Here is a 24,788-nt window from a genome sequence, read left to right as displayed (position 1 = left end):
ATTTTCACAGGCCAGGTCACATTTTAAGATCATATAAACAAACACAAATATTAGGTAATGAACAACACGATAAACAGTGTACTTATTGGAAAGAGGTAAGCTGTTGAAAATAGCTAGCAGTAAGTCATCCATGATAAACACCCACAATGTACAATTTATTGGTAAGCGTGTGGGAGGTTAGAAGTGTTCCTTATCATTTTGATTAGGTTCTGAACTGTAGACAAGTCACAACTGTGTTAGGTGTGCTGTTATACAGTATTTCCTGACCCAATGTTATGGCTCATGTAAATCAATTGGTATTACTTTTTTAGCTCAAGCATGTCAAAGAGTATAGCTGCCTGGTAGTGAAAGCAGTGGGATCAACTTGCAATACCTCATTCCAATTGGTCAATGTGACAGTCTGTTAAAAGAAATACTACATTAATGTGTTACTTGATTTATTTCTTCTAAATATACCCTACAGCAAAGTTTCATCTGCTGGATATGATCATAAGAATCAGTATTATCCAAAGAAAAACATGTTTCAAAAGTTGTATAACAGCCAATGAAGTACTTTTACCCAACATCTATAACATTGAGTGGATATTACATAATGTGTAAAGGTTTAAAGGAATCACTATAATATAATTATGACATCATTTTAAGATTAAGTGTCAATCCTTGGACATATAAGTTTGATTTGCATTAATGCAACAAAGTGCTACTATGTTAAAGTGATGTTGCAGGATTCTTCTTTACAAAGTTTGAACTTTGGCAAGCCTTCTTTCCTACTATATAATTCTTTTATAATCAATGGATGCATGCATGGTATCAAGATGGTACGTTTTCACTATGTTACACTGTAGTTTATTTTAGCTTAATCATAAATCCTCAATGTTTTGCTCCAAGGCACCCTATATACTGATCTGCTGCATCCAACTCTCTTCCTCATGGCAAGATACTGCTACTGGTACTGTTTGACTTACACTAGATGGTAGATTATTGTTAGCTCCTTGTTGTGCCACTTGATCCTCTGATTGAAGTGGGGCTTTGTAAGCACGTGGAGTCCTGCCACCATACATTGGTAACCTATGAATGAAATTTATAGCACGCAGCACTAACATAAATATTAGAAATCCAGACCCCCAGGTCTTTCTCGTGATCAATTTCTATCCTATCTCCATGAGATTTTATCACAATATACACAACACTAGGAACTATAAAATGACTTGTATCTATGCTCAATTTACATTTCATCAGATTCAGTCTCAACAACAATTTTTTGACACCAGTCTTGTATTTGTTGGTATATCATTGGTACATATCGTGAATAATAATGGCCTAAGGACGGGATCCCTAAGGTACACCTCTTGTAACAGCACACCAATTACTGAAGAAGAGGGAACATTCAAAATAACCCTCTCAGGGGCGGATCTAGGATTTATAAAGGGGGAGGGCTAACTTGAAGCATATGTGTTGTGGTGCACATGCTGAAGCTAGTGGGTCTGGGGGCATGCCCCCCAAGGAAAATTGCCACAATACTGCTATTTGGTAACATTTCAACATGAAATCCTTACTGTTTGTGCTTTAGTGTCCTTTTACTTATATCATTGTCCTATACCTATGTGTATGAAATATTGGAAGTTGTATGAGGGTGGGTTTTTTGGGGGCATGCCCCCCAGGAAAATTGATCCCAAAATACCGCAATTTGATAACATTTCAGCATGAAATCTTTACCGTTTGTAAATATTTCAGTGTCCTTTATTACCTTTTAACTATATATACCTGTTGTTGAATTTTAGACAATGTAAGAGAGAGGGCGCATCAGTTTAAACAGATGCTGCAGGATAATACCTTTCCCTTTATCTGTCCTAGCTTTGTAGAACTGAAATAGACTTAGCTGCTACTCCAAAAGTAGGGGAGGCAAAGTTATCTAGAAATTATATTATTATAGCCAATTAGGTGAAAGTAATTTAGAAGTATTTAACTGCACCTTAAATAGCACAAAGACTATCATAAGGATCTATAGTAGTATGCCCAGCCCTATACTGGAAAAATTTAAGATTGAATCTGAGAGAATTTTCAGTGTTGTATATGTACTTGAAGTAATTCTATTTGTACAGCAAGTACAACAATCACTGATAAGATACTGTAACAAGTAAAGAAGTATCAGTTAATGAAGGCCGTGTTTGAACTAGACCATTGCACTTCACAATGTGTAGATACATCTTTTATTGCAGACAGATTTGGATAAAGTCCATAGCAGAACAACTTTACTGTGTCTTCTGGATGTTCTATTAGAGTAGTTAGGGGACTGCTCTATTAGAGTATCTCGATCTCATGTTTTGCTAGTGCTGATTCAGGCACACAAATCTAGTGATAACGCCTAGGAAAGATAGTTCTAAGGTGGGTTTATGTGTGTATTTGTGTTATTAGTGACACTATTATATGCTAAGACAGAAAAGGTTCATTGAGATCCTTTCATGTTGATCAAGTTAAGTTGAAAAGTGTGTGTGTGGGGGGGGGGGGGGGGGGGCTTCAGCCCCTATTGCCCCCCCCCCCCCCCCCCGATCCACCCCTGCCTCTGCTGTCTCTCCATTGCTCCTAGTGAGAGTACCATCAGTGTTAGAAACTTGGCAGATTTGTCCCTCGCATATCCATACAGGGCCTTGGGATTACTGTGAAACTTGTCAAACTGACCATGTTTATCCAGTGCAACTCTTGCTATAGACTTTATTTCTTTTAAAGGATACATGCAACATAGACAGATGGCAATTGAGTATATTCAAATGTCGAATGTTATAACTGCTATTTCTGTTAAATAGCTTTTACAAGTGAGCTAGACCACCATGCATGGAGGTTTATTAGATGCAACGTTTCAAACATACTTGATGAAGTTAATGAAACATGTTTAGACAGGCCAGGTGTCCTACAGACCTACAGCAATTGTGCTGTAATGGCTTTAAATAAAAAACGCCTAAAAACAGAACTCTTTAGGCAAAGTTTGGAACATACTTATCAACAACAGTTGTAATTTTATCTGAGGTTCCAGTTGACATCAATGGTATTATTACTCAGTAATGGATTGAATTCTTCCACTATATAGTAGTTTCCTTTCCAGTAGTTGTAAGCAGTTGGCAAACCCTCAGCAGTAAGGTTGTCAAACAAGCATTCATACTGCCATGTATGCCAAACACTCATGTCTACTATAGGACCTATGAGAAGTAGTGTTGCACAAAATGGATGGAATTGATATCAAAAGTAAAAGATTTCTGACCACATGTATGATGGGTACGACCAGCGACATGTTGAAATAGATAAGAATCATTAATAGTGTAGTACATGTACTTGTATACAAACATCCATCTGCACACATCAGCATATGAAAGGACAGTATGACATGTTTTGTGGCAGTTTCCATCTGAGTAAGATTCTGAACTGAGTGCTGCTTACCTATTACAATTCATACATATATAAGTCAGCTTAAGAATTGTTGTTTTTATAATAGTTAACCAGAGTACCAGGTAGAGGGCCATAAATAGGGGGTAGGTCACTCTTTCATTTGTACCAAACAAGGTTTCCACGAGCAATAGGATTTACCTCTCGCTGGCAGACTCTTGGTGACAATGATTCACTACGTATACAATCTAAGAAGATGAATCTCCAGGCAATAAGCATCTAGGACATTGTTTGGAAAAGGTGGGGGAAGTCAGTGAGTACCTACTATTCTCATGCTAAAAGCAAGGAAGACCTGAGTTATGGACTGAAACGTTATTAATGTGCATATTATATAGCTATTATCTTTGAAGATGGTTGATCAGGGTAGCTGCATGTGGGTAAATGAGAACATTGTATAACAAGCAGCTATATACAGTAAGCTGTTAAATTCATTGAGGAAGCAACAACATCCTACATAGCATTGCAAATGTGGATGATGGAAAACTGACATACAGTTACTGATCATGAGCGTAGGAACCATCCTGTTATGCTTTTAATTTCACCTATTATGCTATGCTGCATGCAGTTCCCGAAGTTCTTCCTAATAATATTATGCTTATAAATATGCATAAAATTTTTACTAGGTGTGAGTCTATTTAGGTTTTTTCCACCTACTTTTTCTTTCCAGCATTTTTTCTTACCTATTTTGTCCGATATTTTGCTTAAATGTTGCTGATAGTTAATAAGTATTTACTGTAGTATCTCAAGCTTTCAAGCACATGTGACTCGCTCTATTAGAATACTACATGACCCTAAATCGGTATTACCGTGATTCCAAATTTCCAATACTTTCTATAGGAGAATGACAAAGTTTGGTTTTTAACTTTGAAGTAAAAGTGTTTATGCTTGTAAGAAAAACATATTGATTTGGTTGCTGTGTGAACTATTTCATTAATATACTCTAATAAAGCAATCATGTCCAATGGCTACCTGACTGCCTTATTAGAGAAACTCACTATTTTATTACAGTAAGTTGACCTTCTGTTACATGCATTTTTGCAAACAAGAATTTACAGTGTTATATTATATTTTTCTGCCAGCGTTATGCTTGATACTTTCAGGTGCCTATTACACTCAAAATTAGGCCAGCATAATAGGCTGGTGTTTAATGTAGTCTTTGAGGTGCATCATGTCCAAAGTCTTATAGAGGCTAGTGTACGACAAAACCTTGCCATTTTTGTTACAGCAAAGATTGTATCAAACATTATCTCCCTATGAAAAGCACTTAGCCAAGCATTATTTTAACTGGAGCTATACTAATGGCCTATATTTCAATGCATTTAATTTTGTAAGTGGATTCATGCCTGCAAGTGTAGGCTCTATGGTAGCTAATTCATGGGTATCTATCCCAAGAAATTCATTCATGAAATCCATTAAAGTAACCATTTAAGATATCTCAGCAGATGTCCCGGAGTTGTCCAATTGGTTGATTTGATTATTTTATGTGATTATATACCCTCATAGTAGTCGGCAAAGCCGTTCTTCCCTACTGGAGCACACATACATACAATAACAACACAGACAATACATCATTTCAAAAGCTTAAACTAAGTAGAATTCCTTTGTAAAAGAATTATAGCTACAACTTACTGAAATACTAGTGATCAGTGAGTTCCACCATGCAAGAAGAAACAGATGAACAGAAGTAGCTATACTGACTTCATGGTGTTTGATCAATGGCAATTCAACAGAGTGGCAAAACTGTCTTTACAGCATGTGTTGTAGTTATGGAAGAGTCCAAACATGATGGGTGGATTAAAAAGTAAACAAGGTTTGTTGTCACAATGGTAGTGATGATACATGATCACCATCTGATAAAATTAGTCCAACTATAGAAAATGTCTCCACATTAATACTGCTCAAAATGTATACTTTACCTCTGCATATGAACATTTGGGAACAGGGATGTTTGACGGACAACTATAACATTTGTGAATATTTGTCACTGATGCTTAAAGCGCAGCATGCAAAGTGTGATTGAATGTCTATACCCCACACAATCAGGGTCGGTTTAACTCAATGCATGACACACGGTTAATTAAATATTCCATGAGCCAAATAATAAAAAATTGATGGCTATGGAATGAAAAGCGTGTGCTAAAAGAATCTATTTAGCGTAGCTTTGTGAAAATGAAATATATTCCACTGCATTGTTGACTGCTCTATTAGGGTGTTTAGTTGAAAATGAGGAATTAAAAAAAAAAATTCTATAGAACGACATCCTGTTCTATGCCGGATTATAGGACGTCGTTCTATGATTATAGGACGACGTTCTATAATTATAGGACGTCGTTCTATAGTTATAGGACGTCGTTCTATAAATTATAGGACGTCGTTCTATAATTATACGACGTCGTTCTATAATTATAGGACGATGTTCTATAATTATAGGACGTCGTTCTATAAATTATAGGACGTCGTTCTATAATTATAGGACGTCATTCTATAATTATACGACGTCGTTCTATAATTATACGACGTCGTTTTATAATTGATCGAGAACGTCGTCCGGTACTGATAGGCACTTGATCCTGATGTTGTTTGATTACTTTGCAAAATAGGCCGTTCTGATAACCCGGACTGGACCGGACCGGACCAAGGTCGATTCGCTGAGCACAACTGTATTTAACATTTTTGAAAGTATACACAAACATACATCTATAAAACAATTAACAATTCTCACCAGCATAATACGAAGAGCGCTATCATCACACTTGTCTGATCGTCACTGGGCATTAATTAGATTAAATAAAGTGTGCATTAATAAGACTACTTAAACAAGACTGTGGGAGTTGGCGAAAGTAAGGATTGTTACTGTGAGGACCCTCGTGTGACCAGCTGACCGCTTCTTCACAAGTTGCAATTTTGCGAACCTGTTAGACTATGAGCTAGATGTAGTAAACGAGGGGACTCAGCAGCACAACCAGTAGTGGGCACTATCAATGTTAAGCTCCTACCCCTCAGTACGGGTTGGGTGGCTGAGTCTTGTTTGACGTAGATACTATCCACTATAGAAGCTACTTAGCCATGTCAAGGATCCCATGTATTAAATGGAGAACAACTTCCCGGCATGAGACAATCAAAAATGAGTGATTACAAACTACATATTACAATGAAAACTACATCTTACAATGAAAACTCAGTACAAATTTGAGTCAAACTGAAGAAATTATGTAGCTACTACAAATTAAAATGAAAATCAACATTGCACAGTTAGACTGTCATAATGATCACGAGCTAGTAACTTCAAAATATCATTTCAAATTCATGAGCTAAATAGGTCTTGTGAACATCACTTAATTTCATGAATATATCAGGAGGAATGGTCAAAGTGGAAGGAATAAACATAGGACAAACAAAACAGATGCAGTTTACTTTGATACAGTAATGTGCATTGGTCTCACGGGATGGAGTACACCATGATCGACTTGCCTCATTCCAAAATGGTCTTTTTTCAAGTCTGGAAATACAAAGATCATATGGAGCACTGTGTATTGAACCGTCCACTTCACGGAGACTTGATCGGCAAGATTGACATATCCTGATATTTCCAGCAACAAACTTTAAAACAAATGGATGTGACTGGGGAGGTAAAGGAGGTGATTGAAAATGCATGGACTGTCCCTGATAAGGATATGTGGGTGGAAATTGCATTGCAGGATACTACATAGGAGCAGGGTGGAAAGTATTGCACACCAGTATATTGGTTGTGGTCACTAAAATCTTGACTGGTACTAGTCACAGTTTGAAGACTCTGGGATGCTGAACTTTTCTTCTTGCCTTTTGGCTGGCTTTATGGAGTGATGCATGCAGGTGTGACATTCTTTGTTATTGTCTGAGGAGACTTCCTTTTCTTAGGAGGCAAATCGCCCTTCTTGCCAGCACCTCTTGGCATTCCAACTTTGGCTAGCTTCATCAAATTTGGGGCACATTTCTTTTTACGATATTTTCCAGAAAAATTTCTAATTCACAATCAAATTGGGCAGCTGCCACTGAATGGCTACATATCTGTAACGAAGCCCAATGCGGACAAGTGTTTTCGCATGAAATAACTCCTTGAGGTTTACAGATAATAGTACGTGGTTTGGCACTGGACTTGCTTGCAACAATGACTGTGCTATTGACACTGGCAGAAAAACAAGGACCGTTCACAACAGCTCGTGGTGTTTCGAGCAATGATTTGGCTTTTGTCCAAATGCCACGGACTGTTTCTAATGGAATATTTGATAGATTAGCTTCCTCGGGAGATAGTGATAAAGGGGAGTAATCATTACCATCATCAAGCACACTGGTCTCGTCTGTGTTACTCAGTGAACCAACCACCTTTCTTGTGGCAACTTTACGTAAATGTAGCTCCCTTTGTTTTGAAGTCATTCTCACCCATTGAAGCTGATCTACTACAAGATCCTTGTACATGGAACGAAATCGAGCAGCTCCTTTGTCGATGACCGCTAACTCCAACAGTTTGTAAGACTGTTCTACCAATTCCTGCATGGACAAGTTGAATTTATCCCATTCCGAAGCTTTGTAATGTGTTTTGCTGTGCATTACACTATTTATACACTCACTGTCATTGGTATAATATGGACTTGGTGGAGAGCCTAACCCTGCAGCTTCTCGGATAGGTCGAAACATGTTATCAACTACTTCATCTGATTTGTTTGCAACAAACCAATCAAAAAAGGCTGGGACTTTGCCAGGGTTGCATTCCTGTTCCCGAGAGTCCCAAACATCTTGTAGACCTTCCAATCTTTCTTGAAAGTTTTGAGAATCACTGGCATCAACAATACCTTCAGTGTAAATTTGGTCATCAGTCTTCCCAAATATGTCAGATAAAAATGTTTCTGCAACAGATGAAGGTATGCCCAAATCCTTTAGTTTGGAACTCAAATTACTTCTGTAATGACGAAAGCAGCGCAGATGTATTGCATAGGGAAAATTTACAGAAAAAGCTTTGTACAGATCATTCTCCCCGTCTGTACCAAAGGCGATAATGTTACGAAGAGCTGGTCGTAAACTAATCAAGGTAGATGCAAAGAAATTGTATGACGAAAATTTCTTTTGGTGATGTACCAACATTGGTCCAAGCATCACTGGGCTGTGACCCTTGGTACGATGCTCAAGGAGTAGGTTACGGTAAACTGTGGGAGTAACATTAAATGTTCCAAAGTTGAACGTTGGATCTACACCCATTATTGCAAACTCCACAGGGTCTGTCAGGAACCTCACCATATCATCAAGTTGGCGGTCAGTTGCTAATACTGCCATTGGTTCAGGTGCTGCAGCTACCGCTCGTACAAATTCATTGCCTGGATTGCTAGATTTGCACTGTAACATTACATTGTAAAGGACATCGAATTTGTGCCCTTGGTCTTCTTGACCCTTTTCTTTACACTTGTAATATGACACCTGCTGATGACTTTTAGGAAGTGCTCCTGCACACCATGAGTTGATCATCCCCCCAGCATCATTGATTACCTCAGCCATTGTGTCTTTTAGTGAACTACTATTGCTTGAACCCATTTTGACTGCTGTACTTTTCATTGTTCGCACATATTTTTGTCCACTCTTACTGTTTCCATGTGGACGGGGGTTAATTTGGTGAGGTTCACGATCAAAGCTGTAGCACACAAGGCAGAGGTTATGACGTAGTTGTTTGTCATCTGTAAGAAATATTAACTTTGTAACATATTGGTACTTTTGTACGCATTATGAATGTGTACCATGTACAATTACTTACCAAACAAATAGTAATGCGTTCTCTTGAAATCTCCATGTGGATCATTGACATAGTATACTCTAACCAATGTGTAGAGTTGGCTGTTTTCATCTGGTGGACTGCTAGCTTTTGTGGATACAACCTTTGAGATCACATTTCCGTGCTTCCATACTGCAACTTTAGTGGTCTTTTTGCCATTGTGTATCCAATGACCACAATCATCAGCTTTGATATCATCAACATGTGCCAACTTGGAGAGATCAACAACAAAACATAAATTATCCTCTACCAGTGTTGGGTGTCTAGTACAAATCTTGTCATGTTTTGCAGCTAGAAGTATGTTGACTGCTTCTGAATAAGAATAATGGGTCGTAGTTGAATACACAGGAACATCTTTCTCTCCATGAAGGTAGCGCATGCTGTTGTCACCCACATCATTTAATTATTCATCACTTTCTTCAATAATGATCACATCCTTTTCACCCTACACATAATGGATCATGCAATTGATTAAATCAACCTCCTATTTATTATCCCTCAACCGGTACTTTTACATAAATGATTTTTTGGCAATTACAGTTCATTCACTTATAAACCAAAACAGTAAAACCTCACTTGCAATAATGCGTCTATCAAAATCTTGCCCAATTATCCCCCCCTGGACTACATGTGGGGAATACAAGGGGATTTGACTCACTTTTGAACAAGACGAGTTTGTACTTTTGAACAAAAGACGAGTTTGTAGGGTGGGAAATTTGACATTCGATTTGTTCAAATCCCCACCTGAACCCCCAGGGGTTAGGAGGGGATGGGTGGGGAATTGATCATCTGACTTGCCCAAATAGCAGAACTCTCAACCTTTAAAGCATGTTTTGATTGAGATACTAGGTTAAAAAAAGTGAGAGTTGCATGGTTGTGCGTGAGGTCTCCTTGTAGAAGAAATTTCTTGTCAAAAACTTGCATTTTCTTTGGCTATTTGAAGTTTTGCCTCTCCATTTTTAGCCATTGGAGCAGTTTTGTCCTTTTCCAAGTGTAATTAATTACATGAGAGCTTAAGGAATTGCAATGCATTTGATCACCTGCTAGGTCGAATCCCCACCCACTTCCCCAGGGGAGGGGCGGATAGGGGCTAAGAAATGATAGGTGCATAAAGTGGACAAATAATAGCATATCATCACGTATCTAAATAAACCTAAATCTACAAAGCACTATTATTAGAAATAGCAAAACAAACAATTCCTCACCTTCTCTAACTCCATCACTCAAGTAGCATTAAAACTTAGTTCCATCAAACCTTCAACATGAGCACATGGCCACAGTCTAATTAACGCACAGTCTTATTTAATGCGCATTCCAAGTTATCTAATTAATGCCCAGTGACGATCAGACAAGTGTAATGATAGCGCTCTTCGTATTACGCTGGTGATTGTTGTATAGATGTATGTATGTGTATACTTAAAAAAAATGTTAAATACAGTTGCTCGGCGAATCGACCTTGGTCCGGTCCGGGTGAAAATTTTTTTTGGACGTACTTCTGACTTAGAAAATTTTTCATGTTTTGTGAACTTACCATTTTTCTAGTCTCGTCCTCGCAGACCCTTCTCTCCGGGGTGGCGCTTATCGATTAGAGATTATAAGCGCCCCCTTCGAGAGGGTCTGGTGAAATGCCCATACCTTTTTTCTCCAGAGAATCGCCAACTTTGGCGAGTGCTAATTGGTCCGTAATAGTTTCACAGGAGGCGTTGATAATGGGGTAATGGTAAAACCTGGAACGGAGAAATGAGGAATCAGAAATCAGAAACGGAGGAAACGACGGAATGACGGAAACAGTTGTCCTCCTGCGCACGTGCTGGTTGGCTACTGTACGCGTTCAGCACTGTAGAGTGTTGAGTTGGACTGAGCCTAAGTAACTCGGAGGTCTTAAGAAATGGATTGGGGTTATTGGGATGAGAGATCTGGAGCTGAGGACGATAGAAATAGAGAAGAGTTAGAAGAAGTAAGCTGCTAGCTGATCACATCTCTATACACGTATACCTACGTAGCGATCATACGACTACTCTAATCAATTGGGCAGCTCCAAAAGTAGTGCCATAACTCTAGTGGAGAGCGATTCCGAGGAAGACCAGGCATTAGAGCGCATGTCTACCTACAGTTATAGCAGGTATGCTTTATCAGTACGCCCCAATCGTGCCAGCAACTTAGATATACTCAAGCAGTGATGCGAATAACAGTGAGCCTACGTGTAGATGGAGTGATAGTGAATCGGACGAGCTACCAGCTGCTCCTATTACCCTGGGAACGATACAAGGAATTTGGAAAAAGGCTGAAACACTTACTCAAACTGAAGGACATGGTTCCATGGAGTTCAGGCAACAGAGACTGGCTAGTGAAAAGTACTACTGGTGATCAGCCCCATTTAGTGAAACCATATCAAAAGCAAAGTCAGCAATATTGTTGTGATGACAAGTATCCCATGTTCAAAGGGTTTTCAATCTGTGCACATACTGTTGCTACGGCTGAAGCAAATGGAGACTTGGGATCTTTCATAACCTGGTATGTAGCTAACAAGTGCAGACCAAACTTAACATCTATTGCCCTACAAGGAATGCCAACGGGAGCTGGGAGAAAGGGAGGAGTTGCCAAAAGGAAAAGGACCTCTCGGGTTGCAGTTGAAACCTGGTCATCTCGATTTTCGACCACTGTACCAGATCCCAAAAGGGTCTCTTTAACTCAGGGAAATACAACCAGTGGAGCATATGTTTCTAGTCCATTGCAACCAGCAATAAACTATCCCACAGTTACTTTGCCTACCACAGTGTCACCTGCTCCACTTCATGCAAGTACTAGTACTGCAACAGGCCAGTTGAGCAATGTTGTTCGTAATCAAGGAATTGCTTCTTCGTCTTCTTTGATTTCTTTGCAACCATCCACAACGATGTGCCACGTTGTCACTGCACCATCCCAACTAACTACTGTTTCAACTTCAGGACATTGTATCACTTCTGTACCTTACTCAGCACAGCAGTTATCCCCAGTAGTAACTACACCTGTTGCCAAACAAGTGGCTAACATTCTCCAACAAATTCTAATGAATGCAGGGAACACCTTAGGTCAACAAGCTGGGACATCCCCTGCAATATCCAGCGTCAATCAATCAGCCTCTCAACCAGCTAATCCTTTCATTCTTAAATTTAAAACTAATCAAATCCGTGTCTGTCAGTCATGCCGTCAAAATTTTTCAAACGATTTACAACTGGTTGTTGCACAAGCAGAGCGTCACCTGGTACAAAACATGGCTACTGGCACAAATTTTTTAGGGAGGGAATCTAATTCGCATTACCATTTACAACTCTCTTGTTTACGACTGGCCTGCCCTTCCTTCAGTGGACCACAGCTTATCATTCCAGGAGAAGTGAAAGCAAAGTTGACTGATGGTCACATCAGATTTATCGAGCAAGAGCTATCTATTAAAATATAACTCTGAACTGGACACTAGTGGTTGCTCAAAAGACTAGTTGATTTGCTGTCATGTTTGATTTTTTCTGTTATGTAGCTACACTTAAATTTTAGAATTTATGACAAAAAACTGTGATATAGTAATTATAATGAATTGTTTTTTTTGCTAATAAATTAGAGTAATCGTATGATCGCTACGTAGGTATACGTGTATAGAGATGTGATCAGCTAGCAGCTTACTTCTTCTAATATATAACTCTTCTAATATATAACTCTTCTCTATTTCTATCGTCCTCAGCTCCAGATCCCTCATCCCAATAACCCCAATCCATTTCTTAAGACCTCCGAGTTACTTAGGCTCAGTCCAACTCAACACTCTACAGTGCTGAACACGTACAGTAGCCAACCAGCACGTGCGCAGGAGGACAACTGTTTCCGTCATTCCGTCGTTTCCTCCGTTTCTGATTTCCGATTCCTCATTTCTCCGTTCCAGGTTTTACCATTACCCTTGATAATGGAGTGGTATATCGTAGCCACAAAACTATCGTTTTTGGCGGGAGTTTTTTGTCGACCTCGTGTCAGGAGTACTGGGAGTATATACGAAGCAGAAGGACGAGATGGACACCTCTTGTATACTACAAGCCTTATCTGATGTGTCTTCTGAATTAAATATTCAGTTAAAGGATCAACAAGTAGAAGCGATTTTAAAGTTTTGTCAAGGCCATGATGTATTTGTGTCGTTGCCAACTGGCTTTGGCAAATCGATGATTTATGGCTTATTGCCACTACTGTTTGATAAGATGAGAGGTAAGTCGACCTGCTTTATGATTGCCATGTTTTTAAACTTCATAATCATGTTTTTAAACTTCATAATAACAGCTCAACCAGGAAGCATTGTTGTTTGTGTGAGCCCATTGATAGCAATCATGAAAGAACAAGCAGCAAGATTCAGTGCTTTAGGAATATCTGCTGAGTTTGTAGGCGAGGATCAAACTGATCCTAGAGTGAAGTCAAGGGTTTTGAGAGGAAACGTACAACTGTTATTTATATAAGCCCTGAGAATTTGTTGTGCAATTGGATATATCGGAACATGCTTCTAACAGATCAGTACAAGAAGTCACTCGTTTGCGTTGCTGTTGATGAGGCACACTGTGTCAAGACTTGGTAAACTAAAAGTACCGTAGTGTTGCTAACTGTTATTTTTTTGTACAGGGGAGATAAATTCCGTACTGCATTTGCTCAAATAGGAGAAGTAAGATGTCTCATACCCAGCAGTGTCAATGTTATGGCACTCACAGCCACTTCTACCATTGAAACATTTCAAGTTGTTTTACAGCGACTGTCTCTGTTTAACCCAGTAACTGTTGCCGTGTCACCAAACAGAGGAAACATAAAGTTACTAGTGCAGCCGTCTAAATCATTAAAGGAGTTTGGCGCAACCATTGTCCAGGAGCTTAAAGCCAAGAGAAAAAGATACCCCAAAACTGTGATTTTCACCCGCAGCTACCTAGATTGCACTAACCTGTTTTTGACTATGGCATGTTCCTTGCGGAAGGATATAACTTTTCCTGCAGGATATCCTAACCTGTTGAAGTATCGTTTGATAACCATGTATACACGTGCTACTACTGACGAGATGAAGAGCAAGATTATGGCCTCTTTTACACAAGAAAGCAGCACTCTTCGTATAGTCATTGCCACAACATCCTTTAGTATGGGTATAGACATTCCAGACATCCGTCAGATCATTCACTGGGGCCCTCCAACTGATATAGAACAATACGTTCAAGAAATTGGACGTGCAGGCCGAGATGGAAAGGAATCTTTGGCTATACTTATGTTTGAAAAAGCCAATAGATTTACTAAACAAGCCATGAGGATATATGCTGAGTGCAAAACAGAATGCCGACGTAAAAACCTATTTGGAAATTTTATTCAATACATTCATAACACAGACCCACATTGTAAATGCTGTGACATATGTGACATGATTTGTGATTGTACAATTTGTACTTCAATCTCATTTTGATTTTTGAATTGTAAAAATTACAATTTGTAAGCACCATACTTATTCATTACAACCATATAATAATACAACTCATAATATTATTACAAATGCTGTGGTGTGTGAAAGTGTGATTGCACAATTTGTAAAATGCCTTCAACGTGTATGATTTGTGAATTACAAAATTACATTTTGTAAGTACCATACTTTTCAATTATCCAAGCCTTGATTTCTTTCTTGGAATACTGCTGCAATACACTTTTAATATGTTTATATGCAGCTGGTTTTCTACCCAAACTTGCAAAAACTCTTCGTTCTTGAAGTTGTTCAACCATTTTAGCACACTCTTTGTGAAACGCTGGCCTTGTGTGTCGTCCTGATTCTTGATATAATCCTGTCTGTGATGTTATATTGCCGCAGACTTGATGAACAATGCCTACAGATTGTGCAGCACGACGGAGAGCCTTTGGTGTAACATTAGAATGCAGTCCTCTGATCTAAATGTAAGTCACACGATACATTACATCCACGGTATCCTTTTGTATTAATACATCTCGACCACTTCAATTGTGCCGCTTGTCTTTCAGAGAATAAGCAGTGATACTGAGTCAAAAGAATGACAACTTCTTTGCAATAGTTGAAGCATCTTCCAGCCTTAAAGACATTTAAAATAAACTTGTAGTATGTCAATATTCTGTCACCATCGCCTTCTCGTATTGCGTCATCAAATCCATGCCATAGAAGCACAAGATTCAGCACTTGCAAAGCATACAAAAATACTTTATCAGTTTTCCTCACTTTAACGTCTGGGTCAAAGGTAACAAACTGTAGTACAATTTCTTTAGCCAGATTCTCTACAGAATCGTATGGAGTTGCTGATAAAATTTCCTTAGCTGCAGCTACCACACGTGCATGTAGAATCATCAAGAAGAAATCTTCACATCCTTTCATACATTTTTCAGGGTCTACTTTCGCTGCAAAATTTACAAGAACTTTCAGTTGTGGCAAACTTCCCTTCTGCCGAAGCAGAGACGAATGAAAGAGTTTCCGATAAATAACCTATAGAAAAATAGAAAAATATCACCATGCAATATACACCTGTATACAGTATGCAGTGAACAACGGAACCTCTGATGCGAGAATAACCCACAAAGTTGTTGTGCTTTTTGCCCTTAAAGTAAAAAGATAACTTTCCAAAATGTGGTCTCCTTTACAAGAGGGTGATTTAATTAGAGAGAGGTTCCATTGTGTTTTGGATGACAAATAACATACTTTACACAGACATAATTTGGCATGCCAGTCTTCTGAAACTGGTACAAGACCATAAAGACGAGATGTCTTTGTGTCCATGTCACAACGGGCAGCAGCACTTCCCCGACAGCGAGCAGCAGTAACCTGATCACCGCCCACTAACAGTTGATGAAATGTTTCACCTAGGATTTCCTCATTTTCTTCCTCAGGTAATAAAAAAAAAGTAACTGTGGTCTTTCCAGGTACTAAGGTGTGAAGTTTATCCATAATGTGGCACATTTCATCCACCCTATTCTCATTCTTGTCTATTATACCTAAGGGTACCTGTGCGATGATAAATATCACATGTGAAGTTTGTTACAAAAAATCTGCGACCTACCACATTGGACTTGGATGACATTTCTTTCTCATATTTGCATTTAATGTGAGACTGAACATCCTTTGCTTGAGAAGAGAACTGTGGAAGATGACGAACTAGAATTCTGTTAAAGAAATCATATAAATAATAACAAAACCAAAAATATTCTACCTGGAAATCAGAGTAACAGCATCACTTTGTAACTGAGCAATATCTTCCTGGTTTATGAGAAGTTTTTCAGCATCAACTTCCATATTAGGAGTAGCATCTGAGAATGATGACAAATTTACCCGGTCGAGTGCGGCATAATAATGAAAACAGTGAAGTGACTGGGTACTCTTGTCTGATCTGCTAAAAGAGGGTCGAACATTTTTATCTATATTGTCACCCACAAGTTTGAATCCATGCCATTTTGGGAGTGTAGAAGATGTCTGTTGAACACTCTCCGGTTCAATATTTCCTACATGACTTGCATTAGTTGAACTGGTAGGGGCAGTACTGGTAACAACACTATCTTCATTACTAATAGGGTTCATGGGTGAACCAGTGTGACTTTCCATGGCAGATAAACGACTTTCAACGGCTGGAAAGGAAGACATATCGTGCAAACTATCATTTCCAGCACTGGCAATATCTTCTTCACAAGTGGGTGGAAAACTAAAATCATACTCACTATCTGTGTCAGATCCATTATCATTGTTACTTTCTTCATCCTCATCATTACAATACATAGTCCAAGAACTAGATGCTTCATCCACATCGTCACCTGCATCTACATCATCAACTGTGTCTACATCATCAACTGCATCCACATCATCAACTGCGTCTAAATCATCATCATGCTCAGCTAACTCATTTTCTTGTGACACCCATCCTAAAACACTCATTATAGCAGAGCCCAATCCACTGTTATTGTCATAGTCCAAATCATCTGGGTTTACTTCAAAATCATCCTAATATATATATATATATATTCAAAATTTGTAATGATACATAATATTATGCATAATATTGTACCGGAAGAAGTTGGGTTAGTTTGTCCTTCCATGTCTGAGGTGATGCATCATAATCTTCAACTAGGTCATCAATCACATTAAGGGTTGACTTGTGGCACATACACAACATGAATGGTTGCAACAATTTGTACACCTAAGGAAATATGATCAATACAACAATATAATAGAATTCTGTACCTCTTTATGAACGGCATTCCCATATAAAAACACAGAAAAGACTCTCTGAACTAATGATAGTTTATCATTTCGGCACTTAACCATCATTGCGATCCACACAGATATCAAGGCATGATTGTTTGCAGCTTTTGGGTTGATCAATTGAAGTAGCTTAACTAAAGATGGCGTGTGGTGTTTCAGATCAGCAAATACTTTATCCCATGAAAAATTCATAATATTCTTTTTATCTCCCTTGAGTATGCTATTCGTTTTGTCTGAACAAATAAAAGCAATTTCTTCCTGTATCCTTTTACCCACAGCTTTCAAAGCTTCATCTATGTGCGAATCAACAAATGATGATGCTAGAGAAGGGTAGCTCTTGTAGGCCATCTTTTTGACTGGCTCTTTTCTTGATGGTGTCATCTCTATTGTTCGTGATCCACTTTTATACTTGATGGTAACCTATAACAAAAGTAATAATGAAGGAATAGAACAAACCAATAGTATGCTTACATCAACATCCACCTCAAACGACTCATCAGCGTTGTTTGTCACACTCTCTTCTGGCTCTGATGGGTCTAAAGTGTCCGCCGCTTGAATCACTGAAGACGTTTCTGATGTGTTGTTTGCTGGCTCAAGCAATTCTGCCGATTCCTCCCTATCTACATCAGACAAAGTCCGCTTGCTTCTGTTGGATCTTTGTGACATTGATTGTTGAAGGTGTCCTTTAACTTCCTCTTGTATAACAGCAATCTCTGCCATCTTCTTATTCCAATTCTTCAGATTCATTAAACAACAATAGCACAATTTACCATCAGTTGGCAACAAAGACCGTGGTAACTCAAAAGTCTCAACAAACTTCTCTAATATTTTTCTCTCAGTGGCACAACTTCTCCCGGTGTATATCTTTTCTTTTCCCTTCCCTTTCAAGTCTGGTGAATCAAAACAGGCACGGCACAAACAACAACCACTAGGCATAACCATCTCTCCAGTCAGTTAGGGTACTCCGGCCACGAGGTCCACAAGGCAACTGAGACAGCAACTCCCGCCAAAAACGATAGTTTTGTGGCTACGATATACCACTCCATTATCAACGCCTCCTGTGAAACTATTACGGACCAATTAGCACTCGCCAAAGTTGGCGATTCTCTGGAGAAAAAAGGTATGGGCATTTCACCAGACCCTCTCGAAGGGGGCGCTTATAATCTCTAATCGATAAGCGCCACCCCGGAGAGAAGGGTCTGCGAGGATGAGACTACCGTTTTTCTTTGTTTTACGGATTGTTTGTGGATAAGGAAAAGGTCACACTGAAACTATTAGCCCCTGTGTATTAAGTGTGTTGGTCGTCTTCAAAGACGTTGTGAACAAAGGACGAGACCTACCTGAATGGACAATTCTTCCCTGCTGTCCGCCTGTCATCTCACAACACTGGCGTGACTCGACTCGATGGATGAAAACTTCCAAGTGAAGGCCAAGGTGAAGGCATGAAAGGATAGAAGGACACTTGTAAGAAGGTGTCACAGGTAATAAAGACAGTTGGGAACTGAATGTGTAGTATGTGACTATAATATCCTTGTTTGCTGTATACACTGTGACTATCTATAGCTATCTTGTACTTGAATTAAATGTCATTATGTATGTATCCAGGTTGTGACCACAGTAGTTTGTTTGTTGTGTGTAAACAAGGGGGTGTCATTCCAATAGGCACTGTACTACGATCTGCGACCGCGATCAAAGTCGGTCAAGATCGAATTTCAATTCTGTCCTTTGACCCTAAAGATTTTTGAGCCTTGACCATTGTCTAGGTTACGGAGAAATCTCGTGACCTTGACCCAACTTTGTGCAGCTCTCAAAAACAAATTACAAACAAATCTGTTTGTTTACACACAAACTCAAACTTCGCTTGACAACCCGAGCACTGCTGCTGAACAGCTACTACCTAGTCTTAACCAGCGAATCTCACCGGCAACGGAGTCATGGCAAGGTAATGAAGTTCAGTTCCTAGTTAGTCACTGGCTAGTTAGCTGACTTAAACTGATGTAGTGAAAACCTAATACCAACTCTTGCTAATACTGTCAATGTACTACGAAGTTTCACCTTTAGACTGTGACACTCTTACCGCACACACGCACACTCCCAGCACACACACCTCAACACACACACACACACACACACACACACACACACACACACACACACTGTAAATGTGGAGCTAGCTAGCTAACTTAGTAGCTACCCCAGTTGGTAGGTGTAACCATAGATACTATGGTGTAACAGCCAGCTAGTCAGCTGCTAGCTATTTATTCAGTGTATCGTCCAATGGTTATTCTAGGATTTCTGCTTTGGGGAAATGACTGAAGAATTTGGGGGATGACTGGATAAAAGTCTAGTATAGCTAGCTACACTTTTCCAAGTTCACAAACCCTATGGTTGGCAGGATAGTACATGCAGTGTTACTCATGCACACAATACTATTTAGTATGCTGTGTATATACTACTGATCATGAATAAACAATTTGTGTGAGACATTGCATTGGCCATATGATATATACCAGACACTAATTAGCCAACAATCTAAAAAAAATAGGGTGAAATGATATATTCCAAAAAAAAAAAAATTTGCTAGCTAGCTACATATCTGCGATTGAATAATAGGGTACTTATAGGGGCATTCTCACTGAAGACAAGGAATATATATATATATAGCTGTTAAAATCCAGCAGGTTTTGTGAGGGGTAGCTCCTTCTAATGGTTGTGCATGCTATTTTGAAGGCAAACTTGCTTAGAAATTTATACTTTCTGAGATTGAATTTAAGGAGAATTTTGAATGTAAAGAAGAAATTGGGTAAACTTAAGCACTCAGATATTGAATACTCACATGGCCATCACTATAACTATTGATACTATATAGCCATATCGTGCTCCCTAGGAAATTTTTAAAAACAAATTAAACATTTTTAATGTCGTGTATATTATATGATAAAATAAATTTTATGTATTCAGACTGTGTGAGATTGAATTTGCAGAAGGCATTTTTGATAGTTGCATGCCATACTTCTAGAATCAGCATACAGTGTACATATCTGTCACTCACAATTTTAGTGGGAATGAGATTTAGGGGGAAGTCCCCCTAACAGCTGTTACAGAATAGCACTGGTATCATTGATATCTTGCAAGGTAATTACCACTATAGCTAGCCTAGGCTGGCAAGCAAATGTCTTTGCTATAGAGTTAAATTGCAATTGGTAATGTACGTAGCTATGAAGTAAAAGTAAAGCAGTATAGTAGGACCATGTGCAGGCCTTCAGCACTTGTGCTGAAAGCCTTATGGTATACAGGCTCTGCCTTTACCGGTACTTTAATCATATTATGATAATCATAATGTATACGTAGCTACTATATCATTATGGTGCCAAAAAGAATGAATATCTGCTAGAACTGATGGGGCCAATCCACAACGTGGAAAAGCCAGTCTGCCAAATACCTTTATGCCTAGTCCTGCGTAGCCAGACTATGCCCTATTCTCTAGATCTGTGATAGAATATATTTATAGGATGTGATTCATAGTTAGCACACACTCTATAGCGATATAAATTTTAATGGTATAGCTATTGGTGTATACAATGTTAGTATTATTGAATAGCAGTCTATTTATGTATCTGGCATTTAATATTGTTGAAGTAGTGAATGTGCGTAGCCACTGGCAACTTTAGCTAGTGATCAATTAGCAACTGTTTCAGCTGGGTCCCACTGGCTACAGTATGCATTTATTATTAATTTTTGTAAAGGCTATATACATTTGAGGGTCTGTGGACAACGGCCAGTATTACCACTGCACAAGCCTACATACATTAAATAGGTATGTAACTGTTTTGAATTTATAATGATATCTTAATGCAGAATCAGAGTTGATCATACCACCACCACTGTGACAAAAAAATGTATCAAAGTGCTGCACATTTGAAGCAACAATAAAGGGAGTACTGTTTTATGATGGCTATGCTCTTCTTAACCCAGCCACATTTCAGCAAGTGTACCTTATTCGAGATTACCAAAACAAGTACCATCACAGATCATATTGGGTTAAGTTAATGGAGTCCAATACAACACTTGGCCATTTGAGCAGAGAAACAGCTGATGCTTGCTACTATGCAGCTGGAATTCCAAGGAATGCTTTGAACAGTTCTCGGTAACAGTTGAAGTAAGTAAATTTCTGAATCATGAGTCAAGAGATTTATAGATGTGATCTCCACATACAGGAATACTTACCAAAATGGCTAAGATGATTTATTGACACCATTGTATGTAGATTATTTATTTGTTCCTATAATTATGCTGTGTGACTCATATACGTATACGATAATACGTGTATATTATTATATATGTACAAAAATATCTAAAAAGTTTTGATATAGTCTTTTTTTGTAGTCTGTTTCCTTTTTGTCCTTGTTCCGTATGAATGACTTGGAACTGTGTGTGGTTCTTGATTGTTCCTGCTCTCACATTCCTCGATTTTCTTGTCTGGTATATTACAAGGCAGTTCCCATGTTTGGTCGCTGTAGCCCACCCAGCTGACTAAAAATTCATATTGAACCTTATGTGAGTTAAATCTTTTGCTAATAATCTTGTCAACTATAAATGGATCTGACTCATTTGAGTCATCAACTAGATCAGTGGTTGCACTGGCAGTGCATTGTTTGGGAAAACGAGAGTCAATATCAACATCATCATGAAATGGTAAGTATTCTTGAAGTTCAGCAACCTTGCTATAGTCAAATGAAATCTTATCATTATCCAGTGAAACTTCATTGTTCACATTTGCTATCAAACACTTCACTTTTAAAAGCCACTTCGTCCATTGCTACTGTAACATCTTGATAGACTGTCATACTCATATACTTCAAACATGATGTTCAAGTTTGGATTTGTCTTCATTTCACTGGTGCAGCTCTTGCCCAGATGCGACATAAATATTATTTTTCCAAGTAGAAAGCAATGTGCATTTTGCAACTTGGTTGTTCCAATTGCCCAAAACTCAAACAGTGAGACATCATGACTGTTAGGCTTTTCAGAATCTCCATATAGTTGGCCAGCAGCAAACCTCTTCCGTCGATCCTTGGATGGCATTTCACGAAATGGTTGGAGTGTTTTAATGAGACTTTTAGCACTTCTAGCATTCCACTTTTCACTGAATAGGCTCACCTCACTGTCAATCAATAAGTTGCAAACAGCTTCATCATGACTCACATCAGTACGGTCTGCATCATAATTGCTAATTGCCTGACTGCCAATTGCAAGACCACCATGGCACCCATCTTCATGCACATCATTGCTTACAACTGCCTGACTACTCAGACCACCATGGCACCCATCTTCAGGCACATCATTGCTTACAACTGCCTGACCAGCATCATCACTAAGCCATGTCATAGTTTCTGCTACTTCTTGAACAAGTGATGTGTCAGTTTTATAATGGTCCTCTTGTGCTACATCATGATCAGTAGTGTCAGTGCCTCTTAAACTGTACCCAATTAGTCCATCAATTGTGTTGTCACTCAATGTAGCTGTAGCTTCATGCAATTCAGCAGCTGCCATAATAACTGGAAGTGACTCCAGTGACCCTTTTGTCGTGTCAAGACAGTGATCAGGGTTATCCCATTGCTTGTACTTCTTCAACAGTGTAACTAATTGTGGAGCTAGTGCTTCTAGCAGTGTTTTCGAATTTTTATCACCCATGTCACAAGAAGCCATTAAATCTGATACAAAAGCGCTATAACATGCAGGCTTTTCATATGGTTTGTCATGAACACTTTGTTCACCAGAAGATTTTGCATTGGTGATCTGGCGCTTCTTTGTGCTGCAAATATAATTCCCTGTAATCTTTTGCAATGAATGCTCAGCTTTCTTTATTTGGTTTACTTTATTCAATCTACTGAGGAAATCTTGGTAGGTCAAATTGGCAGATGTAATTGGTAGATTAGCTGTGCCACCATGCAGAACCGAATGCATAGCCTCGATGCTCCTATTCCCAGTATTCCTAAGGCTGTATTCTTTGATATCCAAGTCAGGAAATGACAAATACAAAACAAGTTGATGGAGAATTCCAGCATGTCCAAGCAATTCCAATGTAAGATAGTGACTCCTACTAATGAAATTATCTTGCAATCCAATACCACTGGCTAGTTCTACATACTTTCTCCATCTCCGCCATGTCATCACTCCTGCCCATAAACTTTGTACTACAGCCATTGGAGAACCAAATTTCTCATTGCGGAATGGCTCATGAATCCACAATGATGCTTGCAAGTATAAACGGGTAGCTTTAGCTTCGGGCATGTGTTCTTTTAGGGCCTCAATGGTTGCTTTTGATATTACCCTCACTGTGGCATCACAGTTGTGACGCACATGTGGTGTAATATCAGCATGTCTAATTGTGCAAGTTGGACTTATAGCCTTGAGGGCCTTTAGGTCATAGATGGTGGCAAAAGAATACTTTTGAATGTTGCCTGCTGGCAACACTTCACAAACAATTTTAATATTCTCATTCATCAAATTTCTGATCGAAGTTCTTCCTGAATGGTCCCAACAAGGGTATGCAATAGATGGTACTTCTCTAAGAATGGGAGCATAAAACACAAATCCCTTTATTTTCAAGCCAACAAACTTGATATGGCAATCGAAGTTTTGAAAAGTTGAGGGTGAGGCTAGTTTAACCAGTGCACAAAGAGAATTACCCGCAGAATCTGTACAATGTCCAACAAGCGACAAACTGTGACACTTGGCCTGTTTCTCAATTTCTAGCATCAATGCAAAAATGTGACTACCAGTGACCCCCTTTTTTGCTTCTGGGATGCACCCTATAATTATGTCATCTAATACCCCAGTTGTATCGCACAAGTTCAAACTGTATGCTTCTGCTGCATACTGGTTATTTTTCCTTACTGTCAAAATGTAGGTCTCTACTTGTTTGGGATCCTGCATAATGGGAAGCTGCGATTCTGTTGGATAGTACCGAACATCTGCAGGAAACTCTTCACCAACTAAGTACTGGTCCCTGTACAATTCTACTATGCGTATTACACGGGTACCATCCATGCTGTTTTGCAATGGTACCTTTCCTCTTTTGGCATATAGCCCAACTGTTAATGCCAGGCATGTAATGTTCTTCATTAGAATTCTTGCTTCTAATTTTCTGTGTTTGTCGAACAGTTGGAAATCCAAGCAGTGGTGCCAATTCTTTGTATGTTTTTTGGCCGAGCTTGTTACTGTACAAAATTGCTAATAAGATTATCTCATTTAAAGTGACCAACTCAAGTAGGTCCCACACATAGCTCATGTGTATTTTAATAC

At 38.9% G+C, this 24,788-nt stretch overlaps 5 protein-coding genes across 6 annotated transcripts; 3 read left to right on the top strand and 2 right to left on the bottom strand.

Annotated features, from left to right (window-relative positions):
- Positions 1 to 6,548: 6,548 nt before the first annotated feature.
- On the bottom strand, positions 6,549 to 10,543 carry LOC136245835 (uncharacterized). The gene is made up of 3 exons (XM_066037309.1): positions 10,441 to 10,543; positions 9,218 to 9,680; positions 6,549 to 9,140 (listed from the first exon to the last, which is right to left on the bottom strand). Exons 2-3 carry the CDS (start codon positions 9,612 to 9,614, stop codon positions 7,393 to 7,395), a joined length of 2,145 nt encoding a protein of 714 aa, XP_065893381.1. The 5' UTR covers positions 9,615 to 9,680; positions 10,441 to 10,543; the 3' UTR covers positions 6,549 to 7,392.
- Positions 10,544 to 10,563: 20 nt separating this feature from the next.
- On the top strand, positions 10,564 to 12,782 carry LOC136245836 (uncharacterized). The gene is made up of 3 exons (XM_066037310.1): positions 10,564 to 11,192; positions 11,239 to 11,357; positions 11,413 to 12,782. The coding sequence occupies exon 3, from the start codon at positions 11,415 to 11,417 to the stop codon at positions 12,672 to 12,674; it is 1,260 nt and encodes a 419-aa protein (XP_065893382.1). The 5' UTR covers positions 10,564 to 11,192; positions 11,239 to 11,357; positions 11,413 to 11,414; the 3' UTR covers positions 12,675 to 12,782.
- Positions 12,783 to 13,158: 376 nt separating this feature from the next.
- LOC136245469 (ATP-dependent helicase wrn-1-like) lies at positions 13,159 to 14,771 on the top strand. 2 transcript variants are annotated; one of them, XM_066037009.1, is made up of 3 exons: positions 13,159 to 13,459; positions 13,532 to 13,816; positions 13,865 to 14,771. In XM_066037009.1, the coding sequence occupies exons 2-3, from the start codon at positions 13,743 to 13,745 to the stop codon at positions 14,679 to 14,681; spliced, it is 891 nt and encodes a 296-aa protein (XP_065893081.1). In that variant the 5' UTR covers positions 13,159 to 13,459; positions 13,532 to 13,742; the 3' UTR covers positions 14,682 to 14,771. The 2 variants fall into 2 exon arrangements, with proteins under 2 accessions (XP_065893081.1, XP_065893082.1); XM_066037010.1 differs by having other exon boundaries at positions 13,159 to 13,816.
- Positions 13,270 to 13,704, top strand: LOC136245968 (ATP-dependent DNA helicase RecQ-like). The gene is made up of 2 exons (XM_066037418.1): positions 13,270 to 13,459; positions 13,532 to 13,704. The coding sequence occupies exons 1-2, from the start codon at positions 13,270 to 13,272 to the stop codon at positions 13,702 to 13,704; spliced, it is 363 nt and encodes a 120-aa protein (XP_065893490.1).
- A 363-nt stretch (positions 14,772 to 15,134) lies between the features above and the next one.
- On the bottom strand, positions 15,135 to 18,676 carry LOC136245967 (uncharacterized). Its single transcript, XM_066037417.1, has 8 exons — positions 17,952 to 18,676; positions 17,460 to 17,900; positions 17,284 to 17,415; positions 16,940 to 17,219; positions 16,438 to 16,849; positions 16,288 to 16,390; positions 15,930 to 16,232; positions 15,135 to 15,716 (listed from the first exon to the last, which is right to left on the bottom strand). Exons 1-8 carry the CDS (start codon positions 18,420 to 18,422, stop codon positions 15,135 to 15,137), a joined length of 2,724 nt encoding a protein of 907 aa, XP_065893489.1. The 5' UTR covers positions 18,423 to 18,676.
- Positions 18,677 to 24,788: the final 6,112 nt, after the last annotated feature.

Source organism: Dysidea avara, chromosome 15 (genome assembly GCF_963678975.1).
Source record: "Dysidea avara chromosome 15, odDysAvar1.4, whole genome shotgun sequence".
Taxonomy (NCBI): domain Eukaryota; kingdom Metazoa; phylum Porifera; class Demospongiae; order Dictyoceratida; family Dysideidae; genus Dysidea; species Dysidea avara.
The sequence above is the reverse complement of the archived record's forward strand: the minus strand, read 5'-3'. Positions and strand labels throughout refer to the sequence as shown.